The 27696-nt window shown below is 41.4% G+C and overlaps 1 protein-coding gene and 1 long non-coding RNA gene across 3 annotated transcripts; both read left to right on the forward strand.

Moving 5' to 3' along the window:
* The first annotated feature begins 78 nt into the window (after nt 1-78).
* On the forward strand, nt 79-15284 carry smek1 (SMEK homolog 1, suppressor of mek1 (Dictyostelium)). 2 transcript variants are annotated; one of them, XM_038726244.1, is made up of 15 exons: nt 79-1228; nt 1427-1482; nt 1578-1676; nt 1823-2440; nt 3530-3607; nt 4304-4420; nt 7471-7587; nt 7698-7829; nt 8291-8393; nt 8480-8638; nt 8774-8943; nt 10089-10231; nt 12539-12729; nt 13100-13311; nt 14054-15284. In XM_038726244.1, the coding sequence occupies exons 1-15, from the start codon at nt 1087-1089 to the stop codon at nt 14174-14176; spliced, it is 2460 nt and encodes an 819-aa protein (XP_038582172.1). In that variant the 5' UTR covers nt 79-1086; the 3' UTR covers nt 14177-15284. The 2 variants fall into 2 exon arrangements, with proteins under 2 accessions (XP_038582172.1, XP_038582173.1); XM_038726245.1 differs by having other exon boundaries at nt 10092-10231.
* Nucleotides 15285-19226: 3942 nt separating this feature from the next.
* Nucleotides 19227-27311, forward strand: LOC119908486. Its single transcript, XR_005445294.1, has 3 exons — nt 19227-19288; nt 21293-21456; nt 26825-27311. It is a non-coding gene; the product is annotated as an uncharacterized LOC119908486 (long non-coding RNA).
* The last annotated feature ends 385 nt before the right edge of the window (nt 27312-27696 follow it).

Below are 27696 nucleotides of genomic sequence, written 5' to 3' on the forward strand. Positions count from 1 at the left end.
TTAAAAATCGATTTTTCTGTCCGGTCATGTTACTGTCTCTTTAAATGTGGCGGGCTGCCCTGTTGTTGCTGTGCTGGAAACCCCGTACTGACTGAAGGGACCCAAGATGGCTGAATACTCACGGGGGGGCAGTTAGCAATTATCCGAACAAGACGTCGGGGAATGAATGGCAAATAGCATTATAATGTAAAGCGTAACCTTGATGAAATTATACGAGTACAGTTTGTTGCTTTGCATAATTTTTGGGAATGCATGAATACCAGTAAGGAGAGACTGGTCTCTCCGCGGCCCCGAGCCAGAACATGGCGGAACACTTGGGAAAGAAATAGCAGCTAACATTAGCTAGCTGGCGTATTATTCAGACACAATTAGAAGCATTGGTCCAGGGTAAACACGGTGTTTGCGGTCCGTAAGTGTGAAATAATGTTGTCGGTGCACCGCTCTGGTCATTTTGTTTCAAAGGGTTGTTTAACATTGGATATGTGGAGCGTAGGCAGTTAGCGTACTCGCTAGCTTGTTAACTCGTTAGGTTTGCTAGCTAACGTAACTGGTAAACGTTGCCCGCAAGCGTACAAACTGTACTAATAATAAGCAGGTAGTGTTTTGGTGGCCAGAGGTTGTAACGGCGGGGCTTATTCTGAATACTCTCAGCTGTGTGCTATGACTTTGATATGTCTGTCAGCCCTTGAGTTGTAGATTAACATTAGCTAACGTCAGTGCTCCGCTCTGTATATTACACTGTCGTTAGCTTGCTACAATGGGCTGTAAGCTGATTTTGTGTGGCGCGTTGCCTATAACCCTGGCGAGATAAGTTTTGAGGCAGCTTGTTAAAATAATCAGATATTTTAGTTGTGGCTGCAGAATCGATCGAGGAATCTTCCTGGATACTCGTCCGGGTTTTACTCTTAAGGTCCTTCAAAGGACTGCTAGCCTGGTTGACCCCTAGTTAACTTAAGTTAGTAAGTTGCTACATTGTAGAAGTGAACAGGTGTACAAAAGTGAATTGTGGGGTTACTAGGTGAGGCAGACACCTTGTAAAAGCCTTGAAGGTCCGGAGGGGGAAACCGGTTACAGCTACCTGCCAGGATGACGGACACTCGTCGACGAGTCAAAGTCTATACCCTCAATGAGGACAGACAGTGGGATGACCGTGGGACTGGGCACGTCTCGTCGGGCTATGTGGAGCGTTTGAAAGGCACGTCTCTACTGGTGCGAGCCGAAAGTGATGGTAAGGAGAGAGGAATGGCAAATGCCAATTTAGAGATCACCTGCAACGTATTAGCCACAGTAACATTTGCTCAGTAATTAAAATACGTAAGCAATACCTTCCACACAGACACATTTTAACCCTCATTTCAATATATCACATATCGTAACTTATTAGAAAAATAATTTTGACAATATTTATTTATTTATTTTTTGACAGGTTCCCTACTACTGGAGTCCAAAATCAATCCAAACACAGCCTACCAGAAACAGCAGGTCAGCACATAGTATGGTTCAGTATGCTCATGTAGAATATGGATTTTCCTTTTCTGTGTACTGATTGTAAATGCGCATTTTCTTCTTTTGGAAAGGATACATTGATAGTATGGTCAGAGGCTGAAAATTATGATCTGGCACTCAGCTTCCAGGAGAAGGCTGGTTGTGATGAAATCTGGGAGAAAATATGCCAGGTAACTACACTTCTGTTTGTGTGGGCGTATGTTTGTCTGCTCAGTCTGTGCATGCATTTGATATCTACTGTGTTTGGGTGTTGCTGGTGATAATTTCTGTTACTAGTCACATCTAATGTCACTCGTATGTTTGTCCCATTGTTAAGGTGCAGGGAAAGGACCCATCAGTGGACATCACCCAGGATGTGGTGGACGAGTCTGAGGAGGAGCGCTTTGACGACATGTCGTCGCCAGGTCTGGAGTTACCACCATGTGAACTGAACCGCTTGGATGACCTGGCTGAGCTGGTGGCCTCCTCACTCCCATCACCACTGCGGCGCGAGAAACTAGCTCTGGCTGTGGAGAACGAGGGCTACATTCGCAAGCTTCTGGAACTGTTCCGTGTGTGTGAGGATTTGGAGAACAGAGAGGGACTCCACCACCTGTATGAAATCATTAAAGGCATCTTCCTGCTCAATCGTACTGCGCTATTTGAGGTCATGTTCTCTGACGAGTGCATCATGGACGTCATTGGTTGTCTGGAGTTTGACCCAGCACTCCCGCAGCCACGGCGGCATCGGGAGTTTCTAACTAAGACAGCCCGCTTTAAGGAGGTGATCCCCATCTCTGATCCTGAACTGCGTCAGAAAATACATCAGACGTATCGTGTGCAGTATATTCAGGACATGGTGCTGCCCACGCCCTCTGTTTTTGAGGAAAACATGCTGTCCACCCTGCACTCCTTCATCTTCTTCAACAAGGTGGAGATAGTGGGCATGCTACAGGTGAGATAGGCAGATATAATTATAAGGTTTGCAAGTTAAGGGTATTGGTTATTTTTAAATAAGATGAGTGTTTGCTTACTGCAAAAGCAAATTATACAAATGTATGAGTTTAATACAAACAGGTGTTTCAAATAGACATCTCTGTCATAATATGTAACATGAAAATGCACACAAAAGAATATTTTTAAAATGGAGTTTATGCAGTAAGGACTGGAAATTACAGTAGAATTGTTGAAAGGTTTTATTTTTGGCTGATTGTGCTTTACTCAGTCTGAGTTTGTCTGCTAGTCTTTATGATCATGTGATCTTTGTGTTTTTGTACTGTGTCAACTCAGCAGTGTTTATGTATGGCTGTCTCCATAGAGATGGAGAAGTGTTGTGTAAATCAGTTATGCTGTGGTAGAGGAAAACTGAAACTGGCATGCTGTTGACTCTGGTACGCACTGTGTGAAATTCTGAAGTTAAACACTACTGATATTGTCCTTTTTTTTTCTTTCCAACAATCAGTCTTGTCCAGCCAAAAATAACAGACCAAGGGTTTTATTCAATTAAACTAACACTTGATAAACTATATTGCAGACATTGAATAGAGCTGGGTCGTCAGTGTAAAAAAACCTACGTATATAACCCCTCAGGAAAATCCTCGAAAAACTTTGTCGTAGGTTTTTAGACTAAATACAATACTTGGAAATAATGCAGTTGTTTTAAATAACAGAGAAGGAAATATATGTTTTTGATTTCTGGCTGTGAATTGAATCTTAAGAGGCATTTGGTGCTTGTATGTTGTTCCTCAAATGTAAGTCGCTTTGGATAAAAGCGTCTGCCAAATGAGTAAATGTAAATTTAATGATCAATTATGTCACACTTCATTCATTGGTAAATTTGGGGGATGTTATTTTTGTTTTCTGGTTATTTGTATGTAACTTGTACCATTATACATCAACAAGAACTTTATTATGATAGATTTAGTGGAAAGAAAATTTGGCCCTATATAAGCGTGAGGGTCAAGGGTGATATTTCCGTATCCTGATATGTTAACGCTCTATATAATACTCATCTACTTATCTCCCCTTTCCATTTTGATGTCAGGACGATGAGAAGTTCCTGACAGACCTCTTTGCACAGCTAACAGATGAGGCTACAGATGACGACAAAAGACACGAACTGGTATGCCATACCTGCATCAGAGATTATTTATTTATTTATCAAATACTATTGTCATTTTTATGCCTCCCTGTCAGCGATAGCTGTGGCATTATGTTTTTGAGTTGTCCGTCTGTCACATTCTTGTGAACGTGATATCTCAAGAAGACCTTGAAGGAATTTCTTCAGATTTGGCACAAAGGTCAGTGTGACCTCACAAAACACATTTTTAGCCTATAACTCAGATTTATGACCATATTTCACAGTTCATTCTGACAATGAATTGGTGACCCTTTTGACTGTCAAGGTTACTGTGGCATCAAAATTACCTTGACAAACATGTTTTTGGCTCAAGAGTTGATAATTATAACCCAAACAACTTGTGACATGATTTACTGGAAAACCCCTTTTGTGGCCATTATTAAACACCATAACTCAGAAACAGAAGAGGAGATTGTGACCATATTTCGCAGTTCAACAGTATATTCACTGGAATCATACATATGTGTCATTAATATAGCGATATTTAGCCAAAAAGTACACTTCATACCTTTTTTTTCTTTCAGTTACTTCCAAGTATTCACTACCTACATTATGAGTCTGGACAGACACCGATGTAAACTGCAACTTGACTGGTTGGTGGAGGCGTCCAACCACGAGGCGGTAATTTGAGTTCTCCTTGTCCGTTGTTTCATAGTCATGTTTGTTTCTTCCTTGTAGGTGAACTTCCTAAAGGAGTTCTGCGCATTCTCACAAACGTTACAACCTCAAAACAGAGACGCCTTCTTCAAGACATTGTCAAATATGGGCATTCTACCTGCACTAGAGGTCATACTGGTGAGTACAGCAAGCGCAACATAAATCAGAATTAAGTTAATTGCACAAGTTTGCTTTGACATAAGAAGAATTTGGCTTTTGCTGTCAGCAGCTTTGAGATCGAGATCACCCCCCCCCCCCCTTTTTTTTTTAGTTTTTGCAGAATGTTGGTAAAACTGTACATCTTTTCCATCCAATGCTATTTAGTTACCATGGATTGTGCACATTGGATTCAGACTCCTTTTACTGTGGTATTAAATTACATTGTGGTGTTACTGAGGGGCACAGATGATTTGTATGTTTTTTTTTTTGATTTGTGCAGTTCTTGTTCAAGAAAATAAGATTAAACTGTTTTATTATCTACTTGAAGGGTGTTTCAGCACTTCTCATAAGGAACACAACATTTTTTTTTCTTGAACAGGCAAATGAACTTGTTCCGCAGTGAAACAAACCAAATATTGTTTTTGTCTGTATAATGAACAACCATGAGAGTGGCTGCTGCAGGTTGTTACGGTATTACTTGGTCTGAAGACGAAAGTGTAGAAAGGAGCATCTGCTGCTTTTGGGTTGAATTACAGCTGAATTCTCCTGCCAAGTCTTGTCAGACACTTATTGAACTGGTGCATCTAATCATACCTGATAATAATGTCTATAAGGAGAGTACGCTTTTAAGTCAGCTCTTGGCAACACTGAAATCCTGTTTCAGATATGTGCATTCAGAGGTGGCAAGGCCTCTTGATCACTTATGTGTGGATATATTGCAAACATACCTAGCTGTACTGATGCAAAAAAAGAGTAATATGTTGGCTGCTGTGTGTTTTGTTTTGTAGGGCTGTACAATTGCTGGAAATTTAATCATGATTTTGATTTTTGGCTTCCAACGATTATAAAAACAAGTTAGTTGAATTAAAACGATAGTGCCGCATGCTGTTTCGCAATAACACTCGTTTTGTCTTGCATTTTAAATCCAGCGCACCCTTTCCTTTACAACGGCGCCCCCCGCCCCTCCCTAAAAGGCCCACCGCCGAGATGACGGCGTAATAACTGCTAATTTGCTATGGCATTTTACAGTGCATAAATTAGCCTAGCAGCTAGCGGACTGTTCATCTACTCTGTGCTTTACAATTTACATTATTTATGCTTATACTCAACCCGGTGTTTTAAGCCTTCCTTTACGTGGTCATTGCTTGTAAAACATTCTCCGTGTCCTCGTCTGTATTACCGGATTTATACTTTTCACCGTTAGTTTAAGTAACTGCATCTCCCGACAGAACAGCACTGTTGAATTTCAGCGTTGTAACATAATGAGGTGTTGTGAACTGAAATACTTCACCTGTCACCTGCTCTGTTGCACTCCATGTGTGCGTGCACACACAGACACACACAGTATTGTAGTCTTCCTCTTTAGTTGACATTACACTGGTTTGCGAGTCTGGGGGTGTGTTGACTTACAGTACTTCATAAGCTGTCATTAATTGCACTGCACATTACATGGTTGTGCTCTGTAAATGAAAAACAGGTTACAGTTACAGAATCCCTTATAGCTAAGCAGTATTATAAACAGCCTGGATTGAACGCAGCAGGTGATACAGCATTCATTATAACCACGAGTATGGCTGGGCAATAAAACAATAATGATAATTATCGCAATATAACTTTCCTCAATATTAATATAATGTTCAAAATATCGTCAATAAATATTTGGTTTAATTTATTTGAATCACGAACAAATTGACACTATTTTTTGTTGAGGAAAGTGGACTGAAAAAAGATTTACTAATCATTTGTTATTTTTTTTTTATCATAATAGTTTTGAATGTTCTCCCTTAGATTTGTGATCCACCGTTTGGTGTTTGTCCCATTCTAACTGTAAAGAAAAGTTTAACTACATAATTAACCGTCTGGTTTCTTCAATTTTCAGTCAGGAGCAAAAATCAACCTTTAAACTTGAAAGAAATAAAGATTTGACATTTTTTGTGATAATTATCAATATCGAATGATATGAAATGTTTTTATCGTGATAACATTTTCGGCCATATCGCCCAGCCCTAACCACGAGTGACTTGAGACTTGACTTGAAGCTCAACGACTTATGGGTAACTCTGTCGTGATTTCAGTTATGACAAAAATAATCATGAATTTTGTCATAATCGAACAGCCGTTGTGTGTAGTGGTTGTGTGGGTGGGGTTGGCTATTAACAACCTGAAAAGAGGGAATGCTCTTAAAAGCAGATAAAGAGGTCATGTGAGGACCAAATAGTCGCATGTTGAACTCGCATAGTGTTTGGCTTGATTTACCGCTAATTCTGTTTTAACTTTAAGAACCGAGTTTGGTGCCTACTACCTACTTAAAGACAATATATTCAAACACACTAACACTGCAAGTACATCACAACTGTCATGATATCTCTTCTTAGAAATTTTCACGTCCTTTTCTGTCATGATCAAATGAATGAATAGTTTTTTTAGTCCTAGTTTTTCTTCAGTTGCAGCATTTACTTTGGTTTTACTACAAAACCTGTGACTGCAGAAGAACAAACAAGTAACATAGATCTGATACAAGAGGACAGATTAAACTGCCAAATACACTTTGTTGTCAGACAAAATGAACTAGCAAGCCAGTCTGTGAGCATGCAGTTGGTTATGTTCTTGTGTTTGTACCCCACCCTCCTGTTTGATTCAATTTTGTGAATAACTTAATCTTGGAATACATAACACTTGCAGGTCAGGAAAAAACACCTATAAACAAATACATAAAGCAGATTAAAACCTCAAATAGTAGGTGGATCACCACCAATCAGGTCTATCAACCGCTCTTATGTTGACGGATGTGTACACTTTTGCACATACAGACATTGTGAGAGTAATACTTGCTTCCCCTCTTTCCTGTCCACACACCCCCTTAGAAGTAAACTGAGAAGAAAGGAAAAAATAATTGTGCCAGTGGATTTCTATGTGATAGGATCCTTGTTTGATTTTCACATTTGTTGTCATTTCATTATTAAGATAAGACTTTATTGATCCCTGAGGGGAATCCACTGACAAATATATAATGTATGTTCATGAAACAGGGAATGGATGACGTTCAGGTGCGTGGGGCAGCCACAGATATTTTCTCTTATCTGGTGGAGTACAACCCCTCCATGGTACGAGAGTTTGTCATGCAGGAGTCTCAGCAGAATGATGATGTGAGTATATGAACAAAGACGGCCAGAAATATCAGAGATTAATATTCATATATTACACAAGTGGCTATAAACAACTGTTGTGGTGCTAATGACTATTATTGGTCTGCCAGGACATCCTCCTGATCAACCTGATCATAGAACACATGATCTGTGATACAGACCCAGAGCTGGGTGGAGCGGTGCAGCTGATGGGCCTACTGCGGACTCTGGTGGACCCCGAGAACATGCTGGCTACTGCAAATGTAAGTTTGCGGGCTACTCCTAACCATGTCAGTAAATCTGAGTACTTGATACTTAGATCCAGCTTGTCCAGAAGCACATTTTAATGTTTTATACTGTTTGTTGTTTTTTGCTTGCTCAATTAAGTTCAGTCAAACAGGAGCAAAAGCCGGGCAGCTCTGCAAGGACAAGGTTGTTCCAAGGAGTGAATGTTGGCGGTGTTCTAAATATCCACATTCCCCCTTTTAAACAAAAAAGAAAGAAATGTGATCCTTATCTAGATATTGGCTGTTAGAACAGAGTACAGATACATGAAAGGAAAAAGTTACAATCCAGTAACTGAAAAGGTTGTGACACCCAGGCTTTAGCTCTGCACCATCACCATTGTTTTTAAGTATTGCGCACTGTAAAAACATGCATTGCATAGATATTAAAGTGGTGTTACTGTGGAAGAAACATGTTCTTTCTGTATTTTCCTTTCCAGAAAACAGAAAAGACAGAGTTCTTGAGCTTCTTCTACAAGCACTGTATGCACGTCCTCTCAGCTCCGCTACTGGCCAACACCACAGAGGAAAAGCCTAGCAAAGGTATTGAATACCTACGAGGTGTATCTGTACATGGGTGTTGGTTTTGTTAAAATAACATTGAGATTAATGCACAAGTATTCTGTTAGATGATTTTCAGACATCCCAGTTGCTGGCCTTGATTTTGGAGTTGCTGACATTCTGTGTTGAGCACCACACCTATCACATCAAGAACTACATCATCAACAAGGACATTCTCAGGAGGGTGCTGGTGCTCACTGCCTCTCAGCACGCCTTCCTGGCACTATGTGAGTCACATGCAATCACAGTTAGAGCTTTAATTTTTAGTGCCAGTCCAATCGGACACATTTGTAAACAACTGAACCTTTGAAAGCTCATTTTGAAACTAATTCAAAATTCATCTTTTGTCTTTCTGTGCCCAGGTGCCCTGCGCTTCATGCGGAGGATCATTGGTCTGAAGGATGAGTTTTACAATCGCTACATCATGAGAAACTTCCTCTTTGAACCTGTCATTAAGGCCTTCCTCAATAACGGCTCACGCTACAATCTCATGAACTCAGCCATCATTGAGATGTTTGAGTACGTCCGTGTGGTGAGTATTGCATGTCATTTCCAGATTGAATCTGGATATGATTTTAAACTGTTTACATTTATACCTGGTATTAATATGCATCTCCAGTATCCGATCATTGTCCAGCTCAAAAAACCTAACATCACATGATGCTCTTGTTTGCGTGCGTCCAAAAAATGACAGATTGTATAACAACTTTCTGAACGTGTCTTTCCACTGTGATCTGTGTTCGTCCATGGATTATATACCCATGTTTTCCTCTCTCTCGGTGCACCGATGTAATAGCTCGGCCGGAAAGTGAGTTCATATTCACAAACGGATACATTCAGTTCACTGTTGACAAAAATCGTGAGCATGTTCAATGATTGGCGCTATTGAAATGCATTTATGCACAACACTGTATGGACACACTGCCTGGATGTGTTGTCAGACTTTTGAATTTTATTTGGGGGAGGCTGCGACCGGTACATTTTTCTGCTCACGTTGTTGTTGTATGCAGATAGACAATGCATTTACATTTACACTTGTGTTCAGTGTGGCCACAATGCTTCCCTGACCACCTCTGGAGGAGGTTTGGCCAATTGGCTCACAGTCCGTCATCGGTACATCTCCAGTGCGTTTGCACCCGTACTTTAATGTGATTAAGCACATCTGATTACAGTCCCATCACCCAAAACGTATTTTAATGCCAGGGGTAAACAGCCTCATAAAACCTGTTTAAACCACTCATGTCTTACGCTGTCGCAAGGATGATGTAGAGAAGAACATACACTGATTTACTGATTTCACCTCAATTGACAGAATTCTTGATCATTTGTCTCATTCAGTTGTGTACTTTTTTCAACTTTCCATTTAGGCAAGGTAAATTGATTATCTGCCAGCCTGACATTTTATACACCTCAAAAGAACATACTATTTTAAGTGTACAATGATTTATAAATATGAGTTGATAGAATATGATCTTTTCACTACATTCCCAAAAGTAAAAACGTGTGCTACATATGTTTTATTGATTCATTTTAACTTGTTTGGTGTGATCTCCCCTCTCTGTTTCTCTCCATTCCTCACTTTCTCCACTTGTCTGACTTTTCAATACTTTTTCCATCAATTTCCGCTTCTACTGGGTTTTCTACACTCCTCTTTCTCTCCACTCCCATTGCTCCCAGGAGGATGTGAAGTCTCTCACAGCTCATATAGTAGAGAACTACTGGAAGGCTCTTGAGGATGTTGACTATGTCCAAACGTTCAAGGGCCTAAAGCTGCGGTATGAACAGCAGCGAGAGAGGCAAGACAACCCCAAACTGGATAGGTGAGAAAACCAAGGCTGCACTACTACTACTACAACTATTACACTGTCACTAAAGATTGGCACTGACAGTAATCAGTGTTCTTTCCATTTATTGTGAGACACTCACAGACAAAGCATCAATATGAAAATCAAAATTATGTCCCAGTTAGAGAACTCACATAATATGCTAAAATGACCAATGTATCGTTTCTTTTTTGTGTTTGTGTTTTGGGGAGTTAGGTGTCTTCTGTCAGACTACCATTTTTTGAAAGTGCATACTGTTTTGTTTTAAGTATGTCCTATTATTTATATCATCTTTTGAAATTCAGCCTGTATGCTTGTACTACACTGATTTGATAAAAGCAAGTGTTGTGCAACAGTTAATTATCTATGACTGACTGAAGTCCACACAGTCAGATCAGAAAGTGACACTGTGCAGGCAGAGCATGTAGCTTAAGACCATTATTTTTATTGTCGCAAGTTAAACTCAGCAGACTTGCCAACACCGACAGGTGTTTTCTTTTTTAAACTTTACTTTGCTGATGGGATATTTTCTTGTGTTGATATCCAGCAATTCTCAGAAATGGTTCATGTTTGTTGTGCATACAGACAGCTTTCGATTTAGCTTGTTTGTTACAATTACTATTAGCTGTGGGCCTGTGCTTGTGTAAAACATAGTTGATGAGACACTGTGGACAGAACAGATTAAAATATTTTATATGTTTATGCTTGTTGAACAGGTGTATTGATTGAGGTTTTTTTTTCCTTGCAAAGGTTTTAGTACATGTACTTACATCAACAAGTAGTTGTTGTCAACTTGAGTAATCATGGGCTGCGGTCAAAGTCAAAAAAATCTCCTTTCCTAACCTCCTTTCCTTGACCTTGATGGAAAAAAGGCCTTGAGGTCAAGGAACAATGTAAAGGAGGATTCATAAGGACTTAGGAAAAGAGGACCGCAGGGCTCAGAGAATCTGACTGCTCTTTTCTAAGCGACGTAATTATGCGACGGCGGATGTTACTGATGTGGCTTGCCGTGATAAAACTACAATATTCCGAAGATGGACTAGGAAAAGCGCATCTTTGACACTGCGCCCCATGTTGTTGTAATGCAGGCAATCTAAAGGTGGACAACACGGTGGAATATATTACTTATTAACCAAGATAGCAAAAAGGCAGATAATGCCTACCAGTCACTAAATAATGGACAGGGTTGTTGCATTGAGAATGCTTGCTCACACTCACCCTCCTGCCCACCCATAGGCGTATTTATCAACAATGAATCCCAATTGTATGTAAATAAAGTGTTTTCCACAGAATGACAGTGTAACTGTGCCGAGAGAGAGGGTGGAGACAGTGAAGTGAAGAAAACTCCAAGGCTGCGTTCGAAAAGTCTTTTTTTTACTTAGGAAGGTTCCTAACTGAGTCTCCTTTAGCATAGGGTATACCTGACCATCCTTTATGAAAGGAAAGGAGAGATGCCGTCCCACAATTCCTTGCGCCGGCAACATTTAAAGCGGCGCACGTTCTCAAACGATAAAATCCATCAACCACATTTAGCAAGACCCTTGCAATACGGACGGACATTATGATACTTTAATGAGACTCACTATTCTTCTTTCTTTTGTTTTCTTTTGGCTTTTTTGTAATCTAATACTGTTTCAACACCGTTTTATGTTTCGGTTGTTGAAGTAAGCCATTAAGTGTTTTCTACAATAAAAACCAACCAACCATGACGGATAAAGGTTGATCACCGTGTAAGTTACCATTGGCTATTATGCCTTTTCTCTCTTATGCCATAACTTGCTAACATGCATCTTAAACTGTCAACAATAACTGAGACCCATGCCAGCTGTTACTAGTCTTGTAACGCGATCAAAGTGAGGATAATGTTGCAGCGTGTAGCCTCACGTTATGTACTGCAGCCTTCAGCAAATTAATTTTACTTCAGTCACAGATGCTGACACCCTCACCTTAATAAAGATCAAGCTGAATAACCTCGACAGTAGGTGTTTCCCACACACTGATTTATTTGTGGCAGCCTGCCACATTATCAACGCTGATTTTCGATTGAGTTTGTTAACATTTAAAATGGGTAAAATCGTATTTGAAGACAGAGCTGCGCGGTGCATATATTCTCTCAGCATCTCCTCTCGCCCCGTTGCTGTCTGTCTGTCTGTAAGCCAACGCGCACAGCAGGACAGAGGCTGCAGCCTGACCATAAACACTAGGGTCTTTAGGTCCTTCACCCGTTTATTCCTCAACATTTATTGGTCAACACTAATGTGTATTTTGTTTTGTGACCACTAAACGGTGCATTGTCCTATCCAGCATGCGTTCCATCCTGAGGAACCACCGCTTCCGCCGTGATGCACGAACACTGGAGGATGAAGAGGAGATGTGGTTCAACACAGATGAGGATGACCTCGAGGATGGTGAGGCAGTTGTTCCTCCCTCTGACAAGATGAAGACTGAGGAAGACCTGATGGAACCTATAAGCAAGTTCATGGAGAGAAAGAAATGTATGTATGGAAATGTGGCGTTTTCTACTCTTAGTAGATACTTTGGTGGGGAACTGTGAGGTTAGATAGAATCTTTGTAGTTATTTGTTACAGGACAGAAAATTCTTCCTAATGGTGTTTATTTTAAAAAAAGAATCCCCTATCTGTTGTGTGGGGTGTCTAAATCGTTATGCAGTTTAGAAAGTGCATTAATATATCTTTAAAATAAGAGGCTGAACTTTTAAGAGTTATATTAGTGTGAGAAAGGTCATTAACAAGTAGGAGTTTTAGAGAAGCACTGAGTAGGGAATACTCTCAGGAAAAGACTTTGTAAAAAATTGTAATTGGAAGAATGACCATTTCTTGTCCCCCTCTCCCTCTGTGCCCACAGTGAAAGACACAGATGACAAAGAAGTACTGGGGAAGTCCAGCTTATCAGGCAGGCAGAACCCCAGCTTCAAGCTCGCCTTCTCTGGCTCAACTAAAGCCAGCCTGTCCAGCCCACCTTCGTCTGCCTCATTGAACCCAGGTTCTCCGGGATCACCGGGTTCTCCAGGTTCAGGGGCACGGAGCTCACCCTCCACCACAACTGTAACCACAAAGGTACCTGTCGGCATGTTAATGGTAATGGTGTGGGTCTTTAACTTGAGTCATTTTCTGTGAAGATTCAACTTCAGTGTTATTGAGAGACAAAGCCAAAAAATTATTTCGCACAATGTCTGTTTTGTCAAACACTACTTAACTGAAAGGAAGGAAGAATTTGGTGGAAATTGAGCTTCAACTATGAATCTTCACACTTAGACTGCCACTTTTCACTCCCACCATACTTGTTGTGTATTACAAAGACTGGTCGTCATCATCACCAGTGTGGCATTGGACAGTACAGATTTTGTACTTGTTAGTCTCCATCCCTCCATTTCCCCCTGTCTTAATAAGGCTAACAATCGCACATCAACAAAGTTACGTGGTTTATGGGTCAAGTTGGTTTTAAAACAAGTGCATTTGCTACCAACGGCAACATCACTACACAAAATGAGTTACAAGATGAGACAAAATACAGACAGCTTTGGGACAGTTGGTTGAGCACTAATGGGTTATGTTTTGAATGTTGAAAATGTTCCCACAATTGATAGATTTCTGCAATGGAAAAATGGAAGTGGTGAAGTTGCGAAGAGAAACTGAGGAAAACTGAAGTTTAATACAACAGAGCTGCTAAATTGTAGTTATTAATCTACTTAATGTGCAGGTAGTATCGCGTAGCAAGCCCAAACGAAAGTTTACCAGTGTTATGCTGACGAAATAATACGTTCATATGTTTTTGAAGTTTGTCTCTTGTCTTCCTCAGGGTGGTTTAGTGGGACTGGTTGACTATCCTGACGATGACGATGAGGAGGAAGAAGAGGAGGATGATGGCGAAAGTAAAGAGGAACCTCTGCCACCTTCAAAGAAGTCCAAACTGAGCTCCTAAAAAAAAAAATAATAATAAATTAAAAAAAAAAAAAAATTAAAAAATAAGCATCACTGTCTCAACTTTTGCTCCGCTCAGACAGTTTCAGCGAATCGACTTTACACAGAAATGATAAAACTTGTAAAGAAATTGAATGAAAGCGACCCCTCGCCGTCAGCGGGTGGCCAAAAGAGGAGCAGACGGAATGGATACCAAGCCTCCTCAGACTAGCCCACTTCATACAAGTGCCAATCAGGAAACCAGGAGTGAAAACCCGTCTGAAAAGTGGAACAGACGTGTGAAAGCTGGGGGGAAAAGATCACACTCAAAAGATCGTCTGCACACTTGGACAGTATGAGACGGGTTGGACTTTGGTGATTTAGCAACTGGAGGAAAAGACCACATACACATGTACACGCAGAGTGAAATCCCAGAGAGCTTACGGGCTCGGACCATAACCCACTGCCCCTCCCCCCACCCCCCACTCAGGGAAGGACATCACAGCGGCCCAAATGGGTCGGCCAATTCAGACCCAGAACCACCACTCGCACCCCCACCCCTTCCTCAGAATTTACCTTCCTCCTTGTTTCTTTCTACTTCTTTTCTCCTCTGCTCTTTCTCCCTCTCTGTCTGTTGCTTATTGTCCCTTTTTTTTTAAGTTAGTATATAGGACCAGACGGGAGGCAGCATTTGGCAAAGAGCTGTCCTTGTTGTCGTTTGATGATGTCATCAGTGTCGTCGTTCCTCAGCGGACGTTCTTTCTCTGAAGAGAAAAAAAAAAGCCAGCAGTTTCTTGATTATTTTCTTTTTGTTCTGTATTTGTCTCTCAATCTTTCTCCTGTTTTTTTTGTAAATGACAACAAAAAAGACCTGCCTTTAAATGTTCAGGATGTTTTCAGTCACACTTGAACAGGTTTTTAAAGACCTCAGTAGGTGAGCTAGTTTTACCCTTTTTGCCCTTTGAAACTGCAGATTTTTTGGAGAATTTGTAATCCCGTCTTGATTAAAGATTGAGTGGAATTCTAGATGTGATGAATTTTGTCATATCTTCTCTTTTTTTTTCCTTTTACATGAGTGTACACTTAGTTGTTCAGAATATTTGGGACCATTAAAATGATCTTTGCTGTAAGATGTCCTACTACCCTTTTGTCCTAATAACTCAAGTGTTTCCTTGCTGCATTGCACTGTTATTGATCAGTTGGGGTTTCCTCAGCGCCACAAGAATTTGACCCTGTATTTGTAGTACAGACATTGCTGCTGTTGGGTTCATCAGGTCACTCAACTCCACACTGTGAAGATTAAAGAAGGACCTCCAATCCCACCCTGAAACTGTTGGACCATTTGAAAATGCTGTGTACTTTAGTGTCAGTTATTCCCTAGAGCACATTGATTTTGTGAAACAATGGAGACTATTAAATATATGGTCTCATTTTCTTAGGCTAGGACAAACATGATTTGACTCTAGATTTATTTCACACCTGTGTTGGAGTTCTTCTATGAATCAAAGCAATGCCAGTATATTGTGAGTAAGTACAATTGATGACTGCACTTCAGTTGCTGATGTCTTTATAATCCACCAGGTGGCACCTTCAGTCCATCAAAGAATTATGAAGAGAAGCGCATTGCCTGTCCTCATGGGTCGTGTCATCTGTATTTTTAGAATTCTTACAGGGATGGTGTATTTTAGTAAAGCGTAGGTCAACACTTGGCTGAAAATGTTTGATGAACATTTGATACATCTATTGCATAATACTGGTTCAGCGCTATTGTGACAGTATAAGATGGCCCTTCCTAAAATGCTTCAGACCAAAGGGTATCGATTGGGTGGCATCTTGGCTTGTTACTTTTGAGGATAAAGTGTTCAAAAGAAGGCACTGCATATGACAGCATCACTACAAACTCTGGAAAAAAAACTGTAATTTTACAAGTTGACTACTTTAGGAACTTAACATTCTGGAGGGAAAACAATTGTGCTCTACCATTACTTTTACCCACATATTTGACTGACTAACATTGTTTTGGGCTTTTTTTCAGATGCTTTTGCCATTTCATACTTTCAGTATCATAACTTAGTCACATCACTCTGGTAGACCTTTAAAGTGTTCTGTCTTTTTTTTTTTTTTTTAGAATGAGTGAAAATAGTTTATGAAAAACATCAGCACCTCCCAGCGTATGTGGTCACCTCAGTGGGAGTTCGACTCAAAAACAAACGGCATCAAGGCCACCAAGGAGTCACTGTGTTGTCTCTCCAAGTGCATTGTGGCCTTCAAACATTGCTTATTAATTAAAACTCAACAGAAGAGGATCACTCGGTGCTCAGCGTGCAGCGAGAGCCGTCGCACAACGCCTGTTAAGGCTCCCATTCACATGAAAGCCATCTCCAGACAACAGCAGCTTTTCAGGAGCAGCCCTCCCTGCCAGCCTCCGTTTGCTCCTCAGCAGGAGTGTGGCGGAGTGTGTGTGATCTCCCTCTTTGCCACTGGAGAGGCCAGGCGGCTCCTGGTGCCAGCCACTGCTCCACCAGAATGCCGGCTCCACTTCCAGTGCCAAGGCTCTGCCCGCCTGTATGTCTGCCAGACTGAAGAGTCCCCATCGGTGACACTGCTGTCCAGCTTCCTGCTGGGCTAATGAAAAGCCTCTTTGACAGCTCTCTTGATTGGCTTCACTCCCTGAGCGTCCAAGCTCTACCAGTTATCAACTTTCTCTGGATTGATCATATCACTAGACATCTATACTGCAGCATGTGATGATGCACTGCATACATTGTGCTGCTTTGGTGGAAAAGTTGTATCATTATTTTCATGAGACAAAACCATAATTTCATAATGCAAGCAAAGGTGAAACTAGGAATTATCCTGCTGCCATCCTTCCCAACACATTGAGTTAACTCAAACACACCTCCAAATGTTTCATGGGCAACCTGTACAGGTAGCTACCCTGTCAACACTGAGTGGTTTTAAGCACCAGTAACTTGTTTAATGTTTTTCTAGGAAGGACAATCTATTTTAAGGTTGCATAAGAAATACTGAGCCACATTTTATTGCAAAATCAAAAACTTAAGTATACAGTTTTGGATTTTTTTTTCTCTAATAATAATAATAACAATAATAATAATCTTTATTTGTAGAGCACTTTTCAAAAACAAGTTACAAAGTGCTTTAACAAGTGTTAAGACAATAATACCCAAAAGACAATAATACAAAAACAATACAAGATAAAAGCATGAAAACATTGAAAAAATTAAAATACACGTTTAAGATAAATATAAAATTAGTAAAATAGAATAGAATAAAAGGGATAAAATAAAGTAAAATAAGATCGGGAAAGGCTCTCCTATAAAAGTATGTTTTAAGAAGGGACTTAAAAGAGTTCACTGACTCAGCTGACCTGATTTCCTCGGGCAGGCTGTTCCAGAGCCTCGGGGCCCTGACAGCAAATGCTCTGTCCCCTTTAGTTTTCAGTCAAGACTCTGGAACAGACAGCAGACCTCTGCCCGAGGATCTCAAGGTACGTGCTGGTGTGTATGGGACTAAAAGTTCAGAAATATAACAAGGCGAGAGGACATGAAGAGCTTTAAAAGTGATCAATAGAATTTTAAAGTCAATTCTAAAACATACTGGGAGCCAGTGTAATGAAGCTAAAATAGGAGTAATGTGGTCATATTTCTTTGTTCTGGTTAAAAGCCTGGCAGCTGAGTTCTGGACAGTCTGGAGTCGATCAATAGATTTTTGGGTTAAACAGGTGAAAAGGCAATAACATTTAAACTTTAGCTTGTGAGTTCATTCTTGACCTTGGAAGCAACAGTTAGCAAAATCTTACCCAAATCACAGCCTACTTACTCGCTTGTTCTGAACCTTTTGACCATATTTATGAGCAAACTCAATCTGCTCATGGTGAAGCTGTTTTTGGTCCTGTCTCAAGGAGAAAAATGCACAACATATATACCTGAAGATCAACAAAGGCCAAAAACAGATTCTCCCTGTCAACTTCTCTCATTGTTTCATTCAAATAAGTCCCCGAGGCCCAAAGAACTCTCAGAAAAGCTAAAATTAGAGAAAAGTCTGAAAAGTGAACCCAAATTTAAGCAGAAAACTGGCAACCACACCATAGACTGAGAACTGCAGGTTTTAATGAAGCCAAACCTGACAGCTGCTGAGTTGGTTGTGTAAAATCCTTTAAACCAAAGTAGAGACAGTTGTGTGAAATCAGGCAAGTAGTTTTAGGTAGAATGACAAAAAGCAGCACAAAATAAGTGCTCGAGCCCCAAAGAAGTAAAACTCTCTCCAATATTTCAGAGAAAAGGTGTGAGTGTTGTCTGTCTATATGTGGCCGTGCGATGGACTGGCGACCTGTCCAGGCTGTACCCCGCCTTTCGCCCAATGTCAGCTGGGATACGCTCCCTCCGCGACCCTGTACACAGGATGACGATGGATGGATGGAAAAACTAGATTTTGTATGAGGTCACACACAAGTAGCAGCAGCATGGCGGCACACTCCGTAGGGGGCGATAGAGACCACTTCTGGAGATAAACTGCAGAATATTAATGGAGCAAGAAAGTATCTCATTAGAGCTTCTCCATTAGCATGATGGACGTGACTTGTGAATTAGCTCACAGACGTTTTGCTGTTGTACAGTTTGCGGAGTGACCTTAACTGATCAAAGTAGGAGTACACTGATAAAACAGTGATCTATATTGTATTTATCCCATGTAATCCTAGTGACCGGGCCAGGATACGAAATAGGAAATGAGGCACACATGCGGTTTCCAGAAAAGCCAGCCGAGGTTGTCAAAACACCCGCACAGTCCACCCTCATGTCTCCCCGCCGAGCCCGGGCGTCGCGGCAGACAATCACCTGTGTTTCCTCGGCACAAAGTGCTCTCTGTGTCCGCCGGAGCTCCCCCGCTTTAATGGAGGTGATTGGCCGTGTTCAGCACAGCACGTCCGCCGCCGTGTGTGATTAATCACCGTGTTAAACGCTGGAGCTCGGCGTCCCCTGAGGTGGAGATAGGGCGGCAGGCCGACGGGGACCCCGGGGAAGCCGTGACGCCCCGGGTCAGCATCCGTCGGTAGCAAATGAAAGAGTGAGAGAAAAATCATCATCCGTCACATCTGGTTTACATTAAGTCGGAGGTGAGATACAGTGAGGAACACAAGTCCGCCATACTTTTCATGAGCTCCCCTTTTAGGTGGCTAACTGAACTGATGTCTGACATGCATTCAGTCAAGAGGTCCCAATATTCAGTCTAAAGCTGTGCATGCAGGCCAATTATCGAAACATAAAAGAAATGCCATGAGTCTTCCTACAGATGGACCCCAACCACAAGGGCCTTTCTAAACAGACTTTTTTTTTTTTTTACTGAAAAAGTTAATTGCCTTTAAAAGCGCTGAAATTTGTAGCCCAGTGCAGTTGTTACCAGCCTTTTTTGCCCCTTGACCCCTAAATGCAAATCCAGAGAGCTCAGTAGATTAGCCATCAACAGGAAATTTATCTGCAACTTCTTTTATGTTGGGTTATTTCCCAAACAAAACTGGTTCAAGCCTCTCAAATGTGAATATTGCCAGCTTCAGTTTGTCTTGCATCAAAGCAAATTTAATTTCTTTGAATTTGGACCTGTTGTCTGGCCATTAGAAGATTTCGTAACGGGCTCTGGGAAATTGTGATGGGCAATTTCCACTATTTTCTGACATTAAACTTACCAAACAATCAAAAAATTTATAAAAGCAAGCCATAATTGCGACCCCTTTGTCATAGGTTATGGTAATGGTTTATTTTTCCCTTGTAGATTGTTTTACTTGAAGGATTTTCAGCAGCCAGAAAAGGTAAACGTATCCAGCATTTCACAAAATTAGACAAACAAAAATAAATGTGCAACAGAAATTTGTTTTTGTCCCTTTAATTATCTTGCGAACCCTTAATTTATCTTGGGGGGCACTCTATGCAAAAATGCCCGCTGGCTCTGCTCATAACTTGCATTCAGTGCAGCTCAACACTGAAGTTCAGAGCAGATACAACTGTTCCTAAATGGGCGCCATAAATCAAAGTTAAATAATGAGTTTTCCCATGGAAGCGTTGGGAAGTGGAAGAATTTGGGGCTGATCTGCCATTGCTAAATGTTAAGTGGTTGGTATTGTGCCTCAGCATGGGGCACAGGAAACATGGATGTGAATGTAAGAGCTCTTGGGCTGCGTGTTAAATGAGAATGTCACAGTGATAAAGAGCGCACCTTCCGCACCCAGGAGTGTGTGTGTGTGTGTGTGTGTGTGTGTGTGTGTGTGTGTGTGTGTGTGTGTGTGTGTGAGATGGCTCGGAAGTATACTCGGGAGGCACGCTGTAAATCCACACCATGAGCTGCTGATAGCCGGTCACACGCTGACTTACGCACACACACTTGGATCTACTCCTAGAAGCAGCTTACTTTGCAGGAGTTTACATTTAATGGTGCTCCTGTAATGTGGAGTCACACATCGGGATCTATCCCCACCCGGATAAATTTCTGTGCCTATTAAAAGGGCGTTAAACTCACACTGAATAAAATAAAAACGACTTCACCAGCCCTCTGGGCACGTATAGCGCCCGAACTGGAGGTGTTATTTAAAATGAGGCTGTGCAACGGAGCGCTGGGAAACAGAATGGCTTCTGTGAAGGAAAACGCAGAGAGATGCAGACATCCACACATGTAAAAATCACCCAGGGCAAGAAGGTGAATGACCAAACCATGATGCCTGGGCTATTGAATTTACCACGTAATGTAGCATGAATGAAGCCCTTAAAGGTTTCAGTTTCCAGTCAATAAACAGGGGAATCAGGACGCATGGTTCAGCGGGAGTTGAACATGTGGGACCAGTCACACACTCACAGGCAGCGCCCCGGTCACAGAGTCAGGATACTACTGTGTACATTAAACTCACCATTCAACTCAACAAATCAAACCTATATAGCTATATGTTAATGTCTTGGCAGGTTTCAGGCTGTGGCCTGGTAACACAAAACTAACCAAACAGAACTTTTCCCAAATACAGTAGCGGTCAAAATAATGTTTGACGTTCACAATTTGTGTCCACTTTTGTTTCCAGAGAGTGAATGCCTGTGTATAATCAAAACTGTTTGATCCCCCCCCCCTTCTTCTTCCACAGGGCCATGCCTGATGGCTCCTGCTGCTGGAGTGTCTGAGGCTTTGACGGTGGCTCTGTGTCGTGTGGCGTTGGCGTCCGCCCTGTGCCAGGCGGCGTGTGTGGTCAACAGGCGACTGGCAAGCTGTAGGGGACTGCGGGTCAAGGCAGAAGCCCCTTTGGTTCAAGTCAGTTCCTCGCCATGTATCTGTTCATTGTCCACTCTTCATCGCTGTTCATCTTTTATATTTCTGTCTCAATCTCTGGCTGACCTTGAATAACTTTTACGTACATGACATGTGCCTCTTCTATGACTTTCTGCGTCCTGGAAAGACATACTTTAATGTACGGGGGGGTACATTAAAGTATGTCTTTCCAGGACACACACACACTTACACCTCATCTTTCTCCCCTTCCTCCCCTCATGGCCTGAGGGCATATGGTTTGGCTGGGCAAGAGATAAGAGAGATGTGTCAGCCTGTTGTACTGAACAAACACATCTTTCCTTTCTTCCTTTCTTCCCTGACTCCTCTTCCCTGCCATACTTATTTCTCTGCTCCTCTCCTTTCCGCTCCTCTCCTCTCTTTTTACTTCCCTCTTCTCCTCTCCCAATCTGCTCACCTCGTTCGTCTCTGTGACGGCTGGGTACAATTAGGAGCAAAGAGAGATGTTGTTATATTTGCGGGTGATGGAGAGGGGAAGAGAGGGAGAGAATGGGCTTCAGATGCTCTCTAGGAGCGAAGACGGGGAGTGAGGGGCTAAAGGAGAAGAGACAGATCTCCTCGTGCGGAATGAAAGGCCCTCTTTCCTCTCTTTCCTCCCTGGTAGGGCACATCAGAGGCATGCGCTCCTTGCTTTATGGAGGGAAAAGTGGTTTTTCACCAAACTCTGCTTCCATTTATCTGTGCCTCGCCCGCCCTTGCTCCCTACACACACACACATCCACGCTCACATTTGTACGGCACATGCACACCCGTGCACATACTGTACATATACTGGATTTGCTTTGATTTCTGATTGCTTTGGTTTCTGCGGTGACTTGATCAGGTTACTGTTCAAACAACGTGCCAAGCCAGTGTGTGTGCGAGTGCCTGTCTGAGCCTCTGTGTGCAGAAGTGTGATGATAGTTCCTCTGTCAGTGGTGGGAATAGCACAGTTTCAGCTGCTATTATTAGCTCTCTGTTCCACAGGCGTGATTCTTTCCCCCGTCTCCTGTCTCACACCAGCATTTCATTATTATCTGGCTCCAGCACAAGAAGGGCTGCGCTATGAGAGCTAGCTACAGGGAGGACAGCCCCGCTTTAATTCCAACAAGGCTTTTTATAGGCACCGCTACCCCTGCATACATCGTGTTACTTAGTCAGTGTGTCAAGGACTCTGGGTGGAATAACTCCCAGTGCGAGGTGACACACTTATTTAGTCTTTCATTGTGTACTGAAACACTCACGCCAACACACAGTTGGCACCCTAGACTGGTGAGTATTTCAATGGCAGAATCCTAACTGCGTTCCTCGCCATAATATGGAGGCAGTCATGGCTCCCACATACAGAAACAAATTCGTACACACACTCGCTCATAGCACACGTTCTACGACCCCCCATCTGACTATCAGCCGCACAAAGTGTCTTCCATTACAGATAAGTGCAGCAGTGATATTGACAGGGTCACGATGGACCATAGCTGCCTTGACCTTTGGGACTACTATCCATTTGAATGGCCAGATGGTGAGAGAGAGAGAGAGAGAGTTGACTTCTTGTTGGCTCACTTCCATGAAAGAAAATTCACACTTAAGAGAGAACATTTGAAATGTTTCGTATGCAGTAGGAAGGAAATGGATGTGCAGATCATCGTTGTAAAAGGCCTTTTGTGTGCTGCTGAGGGGAAAAAAGTATAAATAAATATAATTTCAAGGATTGTAGAACAACTTAGCAAATGAGGGTCAAAGGAATTTCTCTGTCAATCACTAATGTGTGTGTGTGTGTGTGTGTGTGTGTGTTCATGTTTGAAAGTGTGCACGTACAGTTATTTACATGGATGTTTTGATTGCATGTGAGTCATACAGCTCTGAACAAAAATACATTTCCAGTGTGAAAAGCATCTGCCACAGGCCAAAATCATACTGTAGCCCCTGTTTTTCCTTGTGTTTAATTTCTGACCTGAGACCAGGGATATGTTAGTTTAGCAATGTTGTAGATGTGTCCCTCGGGCTCTGAGGCCAACCTGAGACAAGAGCACTGTGAGTTTAGGGTTTAGAGATCCTGTGTGACAGGTTTTTTGCGGTCTCTCCCTCTGTCTGACCTTGGATCAGTGTGAGTTCAGACTGTGGAGTGTAGAAAATTAACTCTTAACTGTGAAACTGTCTACAGCGACATGGTAAAGTCATAAGGATGAAATTATTTTATTTTATTTATGTCTTTGAACTTCTTTCATTTGCATCATTTGTTTTTCATAAGTTCTATAAATCAATCAATGATTCATATCCAAATATACTGTATGTGGGATGAACTTTAATTTATCTCTTCCCAGCTTTTATTGTTCCAGCAAAAGCAGAGGAGGTGGTGATGGTGGTGGTGTTTGGGTTCAGTTAAATCCTGGACCCGCTGGTCGTGTCGCTCACGAGGTGCCGCAGCATGAGGATCTGATGCTGGCTAATGGGCTGAAACGGCTCACTGTAAATGTCACTGGCCTGCTGGGTGGTCATGTTTGTCAGGTGGGGTATAAACCCAACTGGTGCTGAAAAGGTTTTGGTCCGAGTCCAGAAAAAGTCCTTAGTCTGCCCTCCGGCTCCCCCTACAAAGATATGAAAAGACTGGCCAGGGAAATTGTAGTTTTTCTCAAACCTAACTAGCCTCAGTAATTGACACTATAAAGGACAGAAGTGTTTTTCCCTCTGGTACTGTAAATTGTTTCTTCGTTTCAGTGTAGTTTAACTTGTCATACTATCAGTAGAGTGTAAACCAGCATTAAAGCTCAATAAAATTATATTATTATTAATCAGGTGCCTCTCAAACAACACAGTGAAAGACAGGGTATCTGCAGGTCTTAAAAAAGTCTTAAAAAAGCATTGATTTCAGTTTCCTTCAAAGGTATTACAAGTATTACATTTAATTTACAAAGTTAAATACTTTGTATGTTTATTAGCTTGTTGTAATTAGTAATTTTAGTTCTTAAAACATTTTGTGTGTGATTTTGGCAAAAACTGTCTGACAACTCCCCAGTACTATTTTTCCAGGCCTCTGGTCCTATGTGGACTTTGAAAAAATGTTTTATTTGTCAGTACAACCAGCCATCCACCCATTTTAGGTTTCTTATCCAGCTTATGTTTAACAATTAATTAATGAAATTATTAGGAATTAGTTATATACTGCTTAGGAATACAATGTCAATGTCAATCAATTCATGTACTTGGTAAATAATTCTAGGCTTTATCATCCCGACTGGTTTTCATAGATATCTTTCATACTTTGGACAGTCTGACCATGAAACAAATTGCATTCAGGTGTATTACAAATATCTTAAAAAGTCTTGAATTTAACTTGGTGAACCCTTCTTGGAAATAGTTGCTAGTACTGCAGATCACACTGAGAATCAACAATCCAGCTCAGTGAAGAAAAGATTGGACACTAACTGCCTAGTTAGAAATGGCAGAGAGCCAAAATAGATAAGTGGTTGATGAATAAAGTCAAACATCTAGCCTGGAAAAGTACCTGGGAGTTGCTGGACCAAACTGGGTCTAACATGCAACTGAATCAGGACTTGAATGTAACATGTAGCAAGAAAGACAGACTTCAATAGGGATGCCCTTATTGTCATGTTTCTGCTCGACGTGTAAGGGATGTTAGGCAAGTGTTTGCTGGCATGTTGCAAATAAGAAATGGATGAGTTGGTAAAGTATATTAAGGCTGACGTATATTAATGCTGCTGAGATTAATCTCTGGCCTTTAACATTGTTTTATACAATTGTGGCCTTAAGTAAGCTCATAAACTTAATACTGTGCTCGCCATCGTAGCCTCACATAAATCAGTATACAGTACATGAAAGTTATCAGTTTGATAGAAGATTGCTTGATGAAGGTCATAGTTTAGTCTTCTCTTTATTCATTTCATTGTAAAGTTGGTCTTTTATCTTGTCTGTGTGGTCTGTTTTCATACATACAATTTTCATTGCAAACAGTTGCATCAATCTTATCTGTCATCTGTCTCCATGAGTCTCAATCTTATCAATGCTCCTACACACCCAACCCAAATACCACAGCCTAGGGCCTGCAGCGGAGGGTCAGAGTTCACCTGTTTCTGATGTGACCCCTGCGTAACCTTTTCTGATGTGATTGACCACTCACACAAAAGATCCCCAGTGGTCGGTGATCACTGAGGTTCTGGGCCATCCGTTAGCCACAGCAGGGGCAGATAGGGGAAAGGTTTCCGGGTCAGGGGTCAGTGAGATGCCACATGCTCGGTCGTCTGTCACATGGCTTGGCTGTCTCGGATGACAGTGGATGGCTTTGAGAGCCAAGCCCAGTCGCCTTCACAGCCCACCACTTACGGATGGACGTGATTCATTCAGGCTATCAGTTCCCCCTGATCACAACGCCATGTGACTTAAGGGACGATCCAAATTGGACAGTGTTTAGAAGACATGTGGTGGGACAGCAGCGTGATGAAAAGCATCAGCTCACAACGTTCCTTGGCTGGGATGCCCTTCATTTTAAATTAGATGTGAATAGTGTCATGGCCTATCATATCAAAAATATAAATTAGTGAATGTGTTTTATCGTTATTCATTTCTATCAAGGTCCTTAAAGAATTTTTAAATAATTTGATTTACACTGAAATCAAGTGAAATCGTTTTAATATTCCAGATTAAATTTCTCATATATTTTTTTCAGATCTGTTTTCCTGTGTCTGTCTCACACATACACACAGACATACACAAAGACAGACATATATATATATAGAGTGGAGGTGACCCTGTCCAGACGGGATATAGGGCTCAGTTCCATGGTGAAGCGCCGCTATTACTGCTGAGGAGGTGAAATGTGAGCCAGCTCACTGTCCTGGATCGATGGACTCGCCTCTACTGCTGTCCCAGGAGTCCGCTAGCTCTCTATCACTGTCACTACTCCCCTTCTCTCCTTCCCTTTCTACTCTCTCTGCCTCTTTCGATCTCTTCTCCTCATCTTATTCTTCACTTGTTCTCTTTTCTACTTCTCGGCCCTCTCTTTCTCTGTGCATCTACAGTATATCTCCTCTTATGCTGCCAAAGCAAGAGATTGCATCACCAGGAACACAACACACACACAAGCAAGTAAACTGAAAGACAGTGCAATTAAATCAGTAGTTATTGATATATCAACGTTTCCAGAGATGATGTAGCACATATAACACTGTTCATATTAATTACATGGAAGTATGCATGTTTGAGTATCGGTATACATATAACCTTATTCTGTCATTTTCTCCTCTTTCCACATCCTGCCCAACCTCTTCCCTTCTTCCTTCCTCCTTCTTGTCTTTCCCTATCTCTCCTTTTTTTCCCTCTGCTGCTTTATTCTCAGTGTTCGTCTTTCTCTTCGATGACCCACTGCGGAAGCAAATGGTCTGTCTTCCTGTTGCTGAGGAGGAATGGAGCAGAGAAGATTTTTCATTCATATGGCTTCAACTTGAGTGTGTGTACATGATGACAGATACATATTGGAGTTGGATTGTGTGTACAAGTATATTGTTTAATGTGTCCGTATATGTGTATTTTTCTGTACTTAGAATATCTGTGTGCTCTTGAACTTATATCTTTGTTAGCAGTTTTAGATTTATACCTTGAAAGTGAGGACGCTTCACATTTTGAAGAGCCATTTGAGGGTTAATACTTAAAGCTTAATTGGAACTTGGGTCTTTAGTTTTGGCCTTCATTCATATTTGTAATATCAGTTTCACTGCTAAAAAAGTCAGATGTAGCAGGAAACATGAGCAACCACATGATCATACAAGTTTGACCTACCACACTGTAGTTGTACATGTACACACTTTTCCTGTGCAATGAGGGACTATTACCAAAATTTTTTTTTGTTTTACCTATAAATAAAATGATTAAGACCAGAGGTTTTCAAAGTGCGAGGTGGACCTTCCCAAGGGGACTCCAAACAACTTCAAGGGAGGCTCAGTGAATGGAAGTGAAAACAATTTAAATTAGTTACCAGAAGGAGATTACATAGAATAGCCTAAATGTGTATGATTTGGTCAAAGAGATTGTTCAGAGATACAGTAGTTTGGGATAAGTTTACTGTAAAATGCCTTAGGACAGAACGTTTTTATGTATTTGCTATGGTCTGAAGTTATGTCAGACAGCAATATTAGGTATCTTGGCCCAATTGTTGAGTGTCTATGGGATCAAATAACATGATCATGATCCCATAGGTATCCGGGAATTACA

The sequence above is a fragment of the Micropterus salmoides genome, unplaced genomic scaffold (assembly GCF_014851395.1).
Source record: "Micropterus salmoides isolate LMB-PRFRI ecotype aquatic unplaced genomic scaffold, ASM1485139v1 Ms_hic_scaffold_18, whole genome shotgun sequence".
In the NCBI taxonomy this organism is placed as follows: Eukaryota; Metazoa; Chordata; class Actinopteri; order Centrarchiformes; family Centrarchidae; genus Micropterus; species Micropterus salmoides.